Source organism: Pseudophryne corroboree, chromosome 12 (genome assembly GCF_028390025.1).
Source record: "Pseudophryne corroboree isolate aPseCor3 chromosome 12, aPseCor3.hap2, whole genome shotgun sequence".
Taxonomy (NCBI): domain Eukaryota; kingdom Metazoa; phylum Chordata; class Amphibia; order Anura; family Myobatrachidae; genus Pseudophryne; species Pseudophryne corroboree.
In genome coordinates, this window is record NC_086455.1 from 17,049,963 (window position 1) to 17,062,786 (window position 12,824).

Consider the following 12,824-nt stretch of genomic DNA (forward strand, 5'->3'; position numbering starts at 1 on the left):
GTCGGGCCCACCAGGGATTTCTCCTGTGTTCCTGTTGGAGCTGTCCTGAGGAAGATTTACTAACGCTTGTGGAGAGAGATAAAGTACAAACCAATCGCCTCCTGACATTTTTTCAAACACAGCCTCTAACATGACAGTTTAAAGCTGATTGGTTTGTACTTTATCTCTTGCTAAGCTGTGATCTGTGTACATGAATACTATGCTGTATATACTGTGCACACACAGGAGAGGGGAGTGCTTCTAGGATGTGCCTTTTAGGCGCGGTACACACTGATGTCTGGCAGATGCGACATCGCAAACGATATATCGTCAGGGCATACGCACTGTACGATGTATCGTCTGTGACCGCATCCACCCACATCCCAGAGCATGCAGGCCTGTTGGCTATCTTCTGTTCTGAAGTGCAGAACAAAAGATATCTGACCTCTGGTACAACCCGCTGGAGCGCTCATCATATACAGTATCTCCCGTACACACTGTCCGATGTGACCGATATATCGTAAGAGCTGACGGCGGGCAGTGTGTACACAGCCTTAGACCTTTCGGGTTCTTTTTCTGTTTGATTAGACTGCAGGTTTTGTGTATAGGAATGGCGCACACGTGTCTGTCTCTCACACTGTCTCTTGTCATGCCTGTCTCTTTCTCTCTCTCTCTCTCTCTCTCTCTCTCTCCGCTATGCTTTCTCGGGATTTGATGTCTGTCTCCATCACCTGTATGCCGTCCTCATTCTGTGTCACAGAGCACCTTCTAAGCGACATTCTCACCTGCCAAGGTATGTAGGAATGTGTCTGTAACCTGTTTGTGTGTTGTTAAGCTGAGGAGCTCCGGCTGCTGTGGAGCTACAGATTCCAGCATGCTCTGTCAGGGTAGGGATGGACATTGGGAGACCGCCATCAAAACTGTCGTTCCGTTGGTAACTAACCGTTGCATCAAAAGCTTTTGATAGAAAATACATTATGGTGGTTTGCGTATTTGCGCATGGTCAATGGTGACCTGTGGCCGTTCTTGGTGCTATACGGCTGAATTCAGGTGTATTTTAGCATCAAACGTCCATCGCTTCCCCACCATTCAGTAGTGGCTACCATCGGAAAGCTGCCATCGAATGGTAAAAACACTACCATCACAACAACGTTGATGGTGTTAAACCATCCAAATTCAGTGTCCACGCCTATGTCAGAGAACTACTATAGCTGGAGAACGACACTTAATCGCTGCTCACTGTATACTATTGGGGAGCCATCGATGGTTTATGTTATGAACATTTGCAATTTGCGCAGCCATCTATATTATACCATCAGTGTCTGGTCATCGATGGTGAACCCAATCACCATTGGCCTCTGAGCATCAATGATGGCTAAATCAGCGATGGTCAAACCTACTGTATACTAAAATCCATAGACACATGGAGGAGTTCCCAAGAGCACCATACAGTGGATCCACATCACGGAATCATTGCAGTGTCCAAATTAGCGATGGCGACCGATGTATATCATTGATTGATAAACTAATCAAAGGAATGCGACTGCGCCTTGCATTCGCAGTACTTACAAGAGATGGGATTTTGCCATCAGAACTTCCTCATCGATGGTAAAATTTATCATCTGGGGAAACCATTGAAGATTACAAACCATAATGGCTGTCTCTGGCCTATGTATAATATGGCAGACACTAGTTATAACATTGTTTTTGCCTGTGCTGAGATGTCTCTGTAACGTACAGTATATGTTCTTGTGTTGTCTGTGTTATGTGCAGCTTCTATATGTACAGCCGCCAAAACGGGGAACAAACTGGCACCTTTCCGGTTATCACGGTAGGAAAACCGATCCTGCTTGCACCGCTTTTGGGCGCAAGCGGTAAAGAGCCATGGGAGGTTTTCCTGCAAGATCCCCGGTAGTATTAGTGCAAAAGGTTCATACGAAACATTTGCTAAATGTGACCACAAGAAATCACTCTCCATGTCTTTATACTTCATGATAATCCATCTGTTGTGTTTGCAAGCTAACGTGTGTGTCTTTCTCTTGTCCATTTCACCGTGCCGCCTCCCTACCAGCCCCATTGCAGCCTGGTAAGATGCCACTGTCTGTGTGTATTGCATGTGACTGTGACCATAATGTGTATTGCTGTATGCCTATGTCTCTGCGTTACACAATCCCGCACTTCAGTTAGCCTCCATCTCACTCGTACACAAACGTGTCTGGTCCAGGAATTAAGCCCAGTACCTGTGCACAAAATGGGCGACCGCTTGTATGCCAGGCCATTGCTTAACAAGAATACATTATGTGGACTGCAGGGTGCATCTAGATTTGACTCTTTACCTGAAATAATATTTCTTAGCTTGTAGCACAGTTTATACATGATCCTACTCTGATTTTATTTTTGGGGTAAATCCACTTTATTTCTCTGTCATAACACATGCATTCATAGACCGCGAGGTCACTGTCAGTACCCTATAATAATAATATAGCAGGTAAGCCGTAATGGCTACTGGACAGAAAATATTGCAGCGGTATTAGGTAATCCTGCTACACATTCAGACCTGCACACCCTAACCCTTTAAAGGGCCACACGTTACCCTAAATCTCAATTTAATACAGTAATCCAAGAAAGACGCCCATCTGTAATGCCATAACATCAGCAGGAAGTAGCTGAGGGCTGCAGGTGATGGCTCAAAATGGCCGCCTGTGGCCCATTACTCTTAGAGCCTCTTGTTTGCTTCAGTCTTTCTGACCGTCTCATTACAGCTCTGTTGGTTGTTTGTTCCTTGTATCTATCAGTAATTATTATTCTCTCTGTTCTGTAAGAAGCGTATGCCCCCAATTATAGGGGTCCCTGACTTGTCACTCACAGACCTGTGAGGCGCAGGAAGTCCCACCGTGGTATTTGGGGATCATCTCATAATGAAACGGTTTGTTGGCCGACTGCCTTCTCTGCATGGTACCTTGGCTCGGAGCAGGCTGCTTGCATGCTTGTCAGCAGTGGTGCTGGTAGGGTTACACAGGACACATTTGCCGTCAAGGTTACAGCACTTTGTCCTGTGTTGTTGCTAAAGTTTTTTTTATTTTAGAATTCCTGCGCTGCTGCCGAGAAACAATGTTAAAGAATTCTGAGAATGCGCCAGGCTCCATAGAGCTGAATTTCCGCTTACCTTTTCCATTCTGTGTTCTTTAACACTTCACTCCTCTTTCTGTCTTTTCTGGACGTGGTTTGTGTTGTACTGTGTTGTGTGCGCTATTGTGGATTTAATAGGCACAACACTGGACAATGGGGGTTATTCCGAGTTGTTCGCTCGTTGCCGATTGTCGCAACGGAGCGATTAAGGCGAAAATGCGCATGGTACACAGTGCGCATGCGCTAAGTAATTTAGCACAAAACTTAGTAGATTTACTCACGTCCGAACTAAGAATTTTCATCGTTGAAGTGATCGGTGAGTGATTGACAGGAAGTGGGTGTTTCTGGGCGGAAACTGACCGTTTTCTGGGAGTGTGCGGAAAAACGCAGGCGTGCCAGGATAAAACGCGGGAGTGTCTGGAGAAACGGGGGAGTGGCTGTCCGAACGCAGGGCGTGTTTGTGACGTCAAACCAGGAACGAAACGGGCTGAGCTGATCGCAGTGTAGGAGTAAGTCTCGAGCTACTCAGAAACTGCTAAGAATTTTCTATTCGCAATTCTGCTAATCTTTCGTTCGCAATTCTGCTAAGCGCATATACACTCCCAGAGGGCGGCGGCCTAGCGTGTGCAATGCTGCTAAAAGCAGCTAGCGAGCGAACAACTCGGAATGAGGGCCAATGTGCAGTATTCTGGTCTGGTTTCTTTGAATTAAATTCTCCTCGATTTGAGAATATTTTGGTAAATGAAAAGTGCCCCGACGACTTGGGAAGAGCCTTCTCCTGAATTATAAGACAAGCTTTGGATCCCGTCTGTGGTTGCTTGATGGGAACCATTATGACATGTACCTTTGACCTTGAACGAGACCGGACGGGGTGAAGGTAGGGGCTATACAGGCAGCAGTCAGATAGGAGGGCAGAGCAGTGGACAGAGGGTGGTGGAGAGGAGATGGGGTCCAATTTAGGTGACCAGGTTCACTGTACTAGTACAAATAAATAACATACAATGACATAAAGTAGCATGAATGGTAATTGTAGCTCCTGGTGGCCAAAGTGTGTGTAACTACACTGGGACATAAACTGGCATCAAGCTTTTATCCCCTGGGGCACAGGTTTGTGTATTGATTTTATCCCCAGGAACAGGCAGTTGTAATGCTTTTATCCCCTGGGGCACAGGCATATGTATTGCTTTTATCCCCTGGGGCACAGGCATATGTATTGCTTTTATCCCCTGGGGCACAGACGTGTGTATTGCTTTTATCCCCTGGTGAACAGGCTGGTATAAGGCTTTTATCCCCTGGGGCACAGGCAGGATAAAGGCTTTTATCCCATTTGAAACAGGCTGGTGTAAGGCTTTTATCCCCAGGGGCACAGGCTGGTGTAAGATTTTTATCCCCTGGTGAACAGGCTGGTGTAAGGCTTTTATCCCCTGGTAAACAGGCTGGTGTAAGGCTTTTATCCCCTGGGGCACAGGCTGATGTAAGGCTTTTATCCCCAGGGGCACAGGCTGGTGTAAGGCTTTTATCCCCTGGTGAACAGGCTGGTGTAAGGCTTTTATCCCCTGGTGAACAGGCTGGTGTAAGGCTTTTATCCCCTGGGGCACAGGCTGGTGTAAGTCTTTTATCCCCTGGTGAACAGGCTGTTATAAGGCTTTTATCCACTGGGACATAAACTGGCATCAAGCTTTTATCCCCTGGGGCACAGGTTTGTGTATTGATTTTATCCCCAGGAACAGGCTGGTGTAAGGCTTTTATCCCCAGGGGCACAGGCTGGTGTAAGATTTTTATCCCCTGGTGAACAGGCTGGTGTAAGGCTTTTATCCCCTGGTAAACAGGCTGGTGTAAGGCTTTTATCCCCTGGGGCACAGGCTGATGTAAGGCTTTTATCCCCAGGGGCACAGGCTGGTGTAAGGCTTTTATCCCCTGGTGAACAGGCTGGTGTAAGGCTTTTATCCCCTGGTGAACAGGCTGGTGTAAGGCTTTTATCCCCTGGGGCACAGGCTGGTGTAAGTCTTTTATCCCCTGGTGAACAGGCTGTTATAAGGCTTTTATCCACTGGGGCACAGGCTGGTGCAAAGCTTTTATCCCCCAGGAACAGGCAGGTATAAGGCTTTTATCCCCTGGGGCAGAGGCTGGTGTAAAGGGCCCCATACACTAATGCGACATGTCCGTCTGACATGTCGGAAGGTGATCACCCGGCAGCTTCCCGGGGGGCAGGATCGCCCAAGATACATCGTATGCTGTCCTTTTGCATACGATGTATCTTGGCCGATCCTGGGCAATCCCAGACATGCCTGCGGGGTCGGACATGATTGAATGTGCAGCACATTCAATCTGGAGGATCCGATGCTCATGGGAACACGCATCGGATCGGAAACACCTCCAAAATGCCCGATTTCATCCGATATATCGGGCCGAAATCGGATGAAATCGGGCATTATCGTCTTAGTGTATGGGGCCCTTAAGGCTTTTATCACCTGTTGAACATGCTGGTGTAAAGCTTTTATCCCCTGGGGCACATGCTGGTGTATTGCTTTTATCCCACTTGGAACATGCTGGTGTAAGGCTTTTATCCTCTGGGGCACAGGTTGGTGTAAGGCTTTTATCCCCTGGGGCACAGGCTGGTGTATTGCTTTTATCCCACTTGGAACAGGCTGGAGCAAAGCTTTTATCCCCTGGGGCACAGGCTGGTGGCATTTATTCCCTAGTGCACAGGCTGGTGTAAGGCTTTTTATTCCATGTGGGCACAAGCTAGTGTAATACTTTTATCTCCTGGGCACAGGCTGGTGTAAATCTTTTATCCCTTGGTGCCCAGGCTGGTGTAAGGCTTTTTATTCTATGTGGGCACAAGCTAGTGTAATACTTTTATCTCCTGGGGCAAAGGCTGATGTAATGCTTTTATTCCCTGTGGAACATGCTGGTGTAATTATTTTATCCCCTGGGGCACAGGATGGTGTAAGGCTTTTATCCCCTGGGGCACAGGTTGGTGTAAGGCTTTTATCCCCTGGGGCACAGGCTGGTGTATTCCTTTTATCCCACTTGGAACAGGCTGGTGTAAAGCTTTTATTCCCTGTGGAACATGCTGGTGTAATTATTTTATCCCCTGGGGCACAGGATGGGGTAAGGCTTTTATCCCCTGGGGCACAGGCTGGTGTAAGGTTTTTATCCCCTGGGGCACAGGATGGTGTAAGGCTTTTATTCCCTGGGGCACAGGCTGGTGTAATGTTTTTATCCCCTGGGGCACAGGCTGGTGTAAGGCTTTTATTCCCTGGGGCACAGGCTGGTGTAATACTTTTATCCCTTAGGGAAACAGGCTGCTTGTAGTGTGGGCTAGTTTGCCTCTGTGGGCACAGGGTGGCATGTAATAATTTTTAGGGGCACAGTGAGATGTGTTGGACATGAGCTGCATATAAGTATTGACAGCGTTTCACTTTTTGCACATTTTGTTATGTTACATCCTTATTCCAAAATGGAATAAATTCATTTATTCCCTCCAAATTCTACACACAACACCCCATAATGAGAGCGTGAAAAAGTTTTTCTTTTTTAGATTTTTGCAAATTTATTAAAAATAAAAAAAACTAAGAAATCCATATGTACATAAGTATTCACAGCCTTTGCCATGAAGCTCAAAATTGAGGTCAGGTGCATCCTGTTTCCACTGATCATCCTTGAGATGTTCCTACGACTTAATAGGAGTCCACCTGTAGTAAATTCAGTTGATTGGACATGATTTGGAAAGACACACATCTGTCTATATAAGGTCCCACACTTGACAGTGCATGTCTGAGCACAAACCAACCATGAAGTCAAAGGAATTGTCTGTAGACCTCCAAGACAGGATTGTCTCGAGGCACAAATCTGGGGAAGGGTACAGAAAAATATCTGCTGCTTTGTAGGTCCCTATGAGCACAGTGGCCTCCATAATCTGTAAATGGAAGAAGTTCAGAACCACCAAGACTCTTCCTAGAGCTGGCCAGTCATCTAAACTGAATGATCAGTGGAGAAGGGCCCTAGTCAGGGAGGTTACCAAGAACCTGATGGTCACTCTGTCAGAGCTACAGCATTCCTCTGTGGAGAGAGGAGAACCTTCCAGAAGGACAACCATCTCTGCAGCAATCCACCAATCAGACCTGTATGGTAGAGTGGCCAGACGGAAGCCACTCCTTAATAAAAAGCACATTTCAGCACGCCTGGAGTTTGCCAAAATACATCTGAAGGACTCTCAGACAATGAGAAACAAAATTCTCTGGTATGATGAGACCAAGGACGATCTCTTTGGCGTGAATGCCAGGCGTCATGTTTGGAGGAAACCAGGCACCGCTCATCACCAGGCCATTACCATCCCTACAGTGAAGCATGGTGGTGGCAGCATCATGCTGTTGGGATGTGTTTCAGCAGCAGGAACTGGGAGACTAGTCAGGATAGAGGGAAAGATGAATGCAGCAATGTACAGAGACATCCTGAATGAAAACCTGCTCCAGAGCGCTCTTGACCTCAGACTGGGGCGACAGTTCATCTTTCAGCAGGACAACGGCCCTAAGCACACAGCCAAGATATCAAATAAGTGGCTTCAGTACAACTCTGTGAATGTCCTTAAATGTCCCAGCCAGAGCCCGGACTTGGGGAGATCTGAAAATGGCTGTGCACCGACGCTTCCCATCCAACCTGATGGAGCTTGAGAGGCGCTGCAAAGAGGAATGGGCGAAACTGCCCAAAGATAGGTGTGCCAAGCTTGTGGCATCATATTCAAAAAGACTTGAGGCTGTAATTGCTGCCAAAGGAGCATCAACACAGTGTTGAGCAAAGGCTGTGAATACTTATGTACATGTGATTTCTTAGTTTTATTTATTTTTAATAAATTTGCAAAAATCTCAACAAAAACTTTTTTCACGTTGTCATTATAGGGTGTTGTGTGTAGAATTTTGAGGGGAAAAATTAATTTATTCCATTTTGGAATAAGGCTGTAACATAACAAAATGTGGAAAAAGTGAAGCGCTGTGAATACTTTCCGGATGCACTGTAATTTTTGGAGGAATAATTTGCTGGTGATTGTAAGGTATGACTTATGACGTTACTTGTCCTAGCCTTATCCTTGTCCGATATCCTTTACCTTTATGTGGGAGATGTAAATTCTCTGTGACTTTACACTTATTCTGGGAGAGATTGCTGCAGCTCTATCTCCCCGTGATTCCAGTCCCACCCGCATGTAGTAACGATGCTGAGCGTTCTATCCATAGCCAAAAAAGGTAATCTGCTGCCTTATACGTATACGGTGCTGGCTGGCTTATCTCCGCAATAAATGTGCATGCAGAACGGAGGAAGGGAATCCACTAGATCGGAACGCACACGCAACTAATGTTTCAATATGACTGATCATCAAACAGAAGCCGTGAAACTGGCTACCCTAGTGTTATGCATTCGGCATGTCGGCATGATCTGAATGTCAACAGTGAAAATGATGGGCGTAATGCTGACAGTACGTGTTAATGTTAGGCTGCAATTAGGGTAGGGGTTTGAGTTAGGGCTCAGATACCCTTAAAATGTTATGTCGACATAAGATCCATGTTGACATTTCGGAACGTTGAAGCAAGGGGCTTCGTTGCGCTCGCCCCACCCCGCCGGCATTCTGCGGCCTGAATCCCTGCTTTGGGGATGCTGACCGCCGGTAAAGCATACCCACCCCCTGTTCCTTTAGCGCAGGGGTGGGGAACCTTTGGCCCTCCAGCTGTTGTTTAACTACACATACCAGCATGCCTTGCTACAGTTTTGCTATTTGGTCATGCTAAAACTGTTGCAGGGCATGCTGGGATGTGTAGTTCAACAACAGCTGGAGGGCCGAAGGTTTCCCATCCCTGCTTTAGCGTGACCCCAGTTGAATAACAGGGGGCGCCTTTCACCGGGCAGCCTACCCGGGTTGGTACTGGGTTCAACCCTGGTCGTGAGCCGAATAGCGGACCCGGGACATACAGCCCGTGTCACAAAGCCAGTGTCAAGCCTTTTACACTGAGAAATGACACGCGTCGCGCCTGCTTGTCCCAGCAATATCCCGGGTTATCCGCTCGGTGTGAAAGAGAAAAGGAGAAGGTGGGCTAAAAATCATTCCTCCATGCGACACGCTTTTGCTGAACTAGTTTCTTATCTCTCATATCTGCTATCCGTATCTTGCCGATCTTTTCAGTTCCCAAGGAGTCACTGGGGCAGTGTCAGCGGTCATTTCAGTTTGGGCATCGCCCAAGTTCCCTCTGGTTTTCCCACAGCCTCCCTCGCCCCCTCAATTCCTCCCTTTGATTTGTGCACTGCACCGTCAGTAAAGCTGCAACTGCTGTAGAGTCCTTGCTGAGCCCAGAAAGTATTAAGCGTCTGGGTTTATCGAGGCGTTGCGCCAGCCCGTCTTCTCACAGCCCACATCCTTTAACTCCTTCTCGGCATCTGCAGCCTTCCTTTATCTGTATTGGGTGGTCTCACTATTGCTGCAGAGGGGTAATGTCTCCCCTGATAGTTGCTGTTTAATGGCTTTTAAATAATGTATAGTTTATCCTGCTCTCTTGTCTTTCAGCGCAAGGTCCTAATGTTATATTTATGAGCAAAACTGTCCGCTGAGGTTATCATTCTGCTTTCACAATTCAGCAGTTACAGGTTTATTAATGTTTTATCCGTTGCGGGAAGTTTAGGAATCTCAATTAAACAAACTTCTTACATGTATCATTTGCCGTCATGGGCTTTTTGTACAGCATTGGGTAGAGTGCAATGCACCAGAGAGTGGGTCACGTTTGTACAGTCGCCGTGCTTTGCAACCATCAGCAGATTGTGCGTTGTTGACAATCAGGATGGGGCTTGGCTGCAGGTGGTGGTCACCTTCGTGGGGCTCGGGGCTCGGTTATGAGCACTGGCCTACAGGACGTGACTTGGCTGTGAGCGGTGGTCCATGGGATAAACTCGGCTGTGAGCGATGGTCCATGGGATAGGCTCGGCTGTGAGCGATGGTCCATGGGATAGGCTCGGCTGTGAGCGATGGTCCATGGGATAGGCTCGGCTGTGAGCGGTGGTCCATGGGATAGGCTCGGCTGTGAGCGGTGGTCCATGGGATAGGCTCGGCTGTGAGCGATGGTCCACGGGCTAGGGCTTGGCTATGAGTGCAGGCCCATGGGACTGGACTCGGCTGTGAATGCAGGTCCACGGGGGTAGGACTCTGCTGTGAATGCAGATCCACGGGACGGGGCTCTGCTGTAAGTGCAGGTCCACGGGACGGGGCTCGGCAGTAAGTGCAAATCCACGCGACTGGGCTCGGCTGTAAGTGCAGATCCACGCGACTGGGCTCGGCTGTAAGTGCAGGTCCACAGGACAGGGCTCGGCTGTAAGTGCAGGTCCACAGGACAGGGCTCGGCTGTGAGTGCAGGGTCGGCTGTGAGTGCTAGCCCCCAGTATGAATCTAGGCTGTGAGTGCGGGCCCCCAGGATGTCTCTAGACTGTGAGTGCGGGCCCCCAGGATGGCTCAAGGCTGTGAGTGCTGGCCCCCAGGATGGCTCAAGGCTGTGAGTGCTGGCACCCAGGATGGCTCTAGACTGTGAGTGCTGGCACCCAGGATGGCTGTAGGCTGTGAGTGCTGGCACCCAGGATGTCTCTAGACTGTGAGTGCGGGCCCCCAGGATGGCTCAAGGCTGTGAGTGCTGGCCCCCAGGATGGCTCAAGGCTGTGAGTGCTGGCCCCCAGGATGGCGCTAGACTGTGAGTGCTGGCACCCAGGATGGCTGTAGGCTGTGAGTGCTGGCACCCAGGATGTCTCTAGACTGTGAGTGCGGGCCCCCAGGATGGCGCTAGACTGTGAGTGCTGGCCCCCAGGATGGCTCTAGGCTGTGAGTGGTGCTGGCCCCCAGGATGGCGCTAGACTGTGAGTGCTGGCCCCCAGGATGGCTGTAGGCTGTGAATGCTGGCCCCCAGGATGAATCTAGGCTGTGAATGCTGGCCCCCAGGATGAATCTAGGCTGTGAATGCTGGCCCCCAGGATGAATCTAGGCTGTAATTGCGGGCCCCCAGGATGAATCTAGACTGTGAGTGCGGGCCCCCAGGATGGCGCTAGACTGTGAGTGCTGGCCCCCAGGATGGCTCTAGGCTGTGAGTGCGGACCCCCAGGATGTCTCTAGACTGTGAGTGCGGGCCCCCGGGATGGCTCTAGACTGTGAGTGTTGGCCCCCAGGATAGCTCTAGACTATGAGTGCTGTCCCCCAGGATGGCTGTAGGCTGTGAGTGCGGTACCCCAGGATGAATCTAGGCTGTGAGTGCGGTCCCCCAGGATGAATCTAGGCTGTGAGTGCTGGCCCCCAGGATGAATCTAGGCTGTAATTGCGGGCCCCCAGGATGAATCTAGACTGTGGGTGCGGGCCCCCAGGATGAATCTAGACTGTGGGTGCGGGCCCCCAGGATGAATCTAGACTGTGAGTGCTGGCCCCCAGGATGGCTCTAGGCTGTGAGTGCTGGCCCCCAGGATGGCTCTAGGCTGTGAGTGCTGGCACCCAGGATGGCTCTAGGCTGTGAGTGCTGGCCCCCAGGATGGCTCTAGGCTGTGAGTGCTGGCCCCCAGGATGGCTCTAGGCTGTGAGTGCAGGCCCCCAGGATGGGGCTATGAGTATATGCAGGCCCCCACAATGGGCATCAGCTGTTCATACTTCCACCATGTTCCTTTTAGGGTTTGTGTACACCTGTAGTTTTGGTCCATGCATATGAATAGCATACGCACATGTGCTTAGAGGAAAAGCATTTTGGTCAGTCTCTGAAGGGCTTTCTTACAGTTAAGCAGAGTAGGAGCTGCTGTGTCACTGGCATTCTCTGAGTCGTTAAAGGTCACATCTGGTGTCATCTCTTGGTCTAATTAGGAGTATGTGTGTTTATTATGAGGAATAATGCATGCCTACTGCAATAATTGCAGATGTCATTATGGCACCTCAGATCTCCCTGATCTTGTATGTGCGTACCTCCTATCTATGGGAGCCTCATTCTATTGCGTTTCAGAACTGATAAGGCAGGGACTCTCTTCTGTTCTACAAGCCAGGATGGTGGCCATTGCACGTTGTAAAGAGGGTGATGAAGTAGTACAATTACCCAAATAAAACAAATAGGTCTCATACACACAGGTGTAACGTAGGAAACACCAATTGCTTTGTCCTTTTATATTTGCACCTGTCTCATATACACAGTGGAAGCGGCCATTTTGTTGATTGTTTATTCATATGTACCATATTTTTAGGGATGGAAGGGAGGGCCAATTGAGAAATGCAGGGGTCCTAGCGACGTGTTTTGCAATGAAATTCAAGAGTTTCACAGACATTGAGAGTCTGCCCATAGGGAACATGTCTTACCTAGTGACATCACAAATGTGCGTCTTGGTGTGGTCACAGTTTCCATCAAATTGTTAGGCTCATACATAAAGGTCTCACATGCAAAATGTCCGTCTTCACTCTATATGGGTGACGACACATGACTTTTTGAGGTGTAAATGCAGTGTAGCTGATAAAGCTTCCGTTTTAAGAGTTTTGGCAGCATTGTGTGTGGTAATGGCGGTACCAGCACACTATAGTAAATGGGTTTTCTACTCTAAGCCTGATGTACCCTCAACCGGTCATTTATTTATGATGTCTTTAATCGTGCGCAGTTAAATTAAACTATATTTTGCGTGGTCATTAATTTTTTTTCATCCGTTTCCCAAAAACTGAAATCCTGAAAATA

General features: G+C 48.6%; 1 protein-coding gene across 6 annotated transcripts in view; it reads left to right on the forward strand.

Moving 5' to 3' along the window:
- Nucleotides 1-12,824, forward strand: part of ARHGEF11 (Rho guanine nucleotide exchange factor 11) — a 210,601-nt gene that overhangs the window by 97,679 nt on the left and 100,098 nt on the right. For 4 of the 6 annotated variants that reach the window (XM_063947107.1, XM_063947108.1, XM_063947103.1 and 1 more), the window contains exons 2-3: nt 740-772; nt 2,051-2,065. The exons of 1 other annotated variant lie outside the window; for it this stretch is intronic. In XM_063947107.1, coding sequence (XP_063803177.1) covers nt 740-772; nt 2,051-2,065 — 48 coding nt within the window. The remainder of the gene's footprint in view (nt 1-739; nt 773-2,050; nt 2,066-12,824) is intronic. One more of the 6 variants, XM_063947104.1, reaches the window with a different exon arrangement.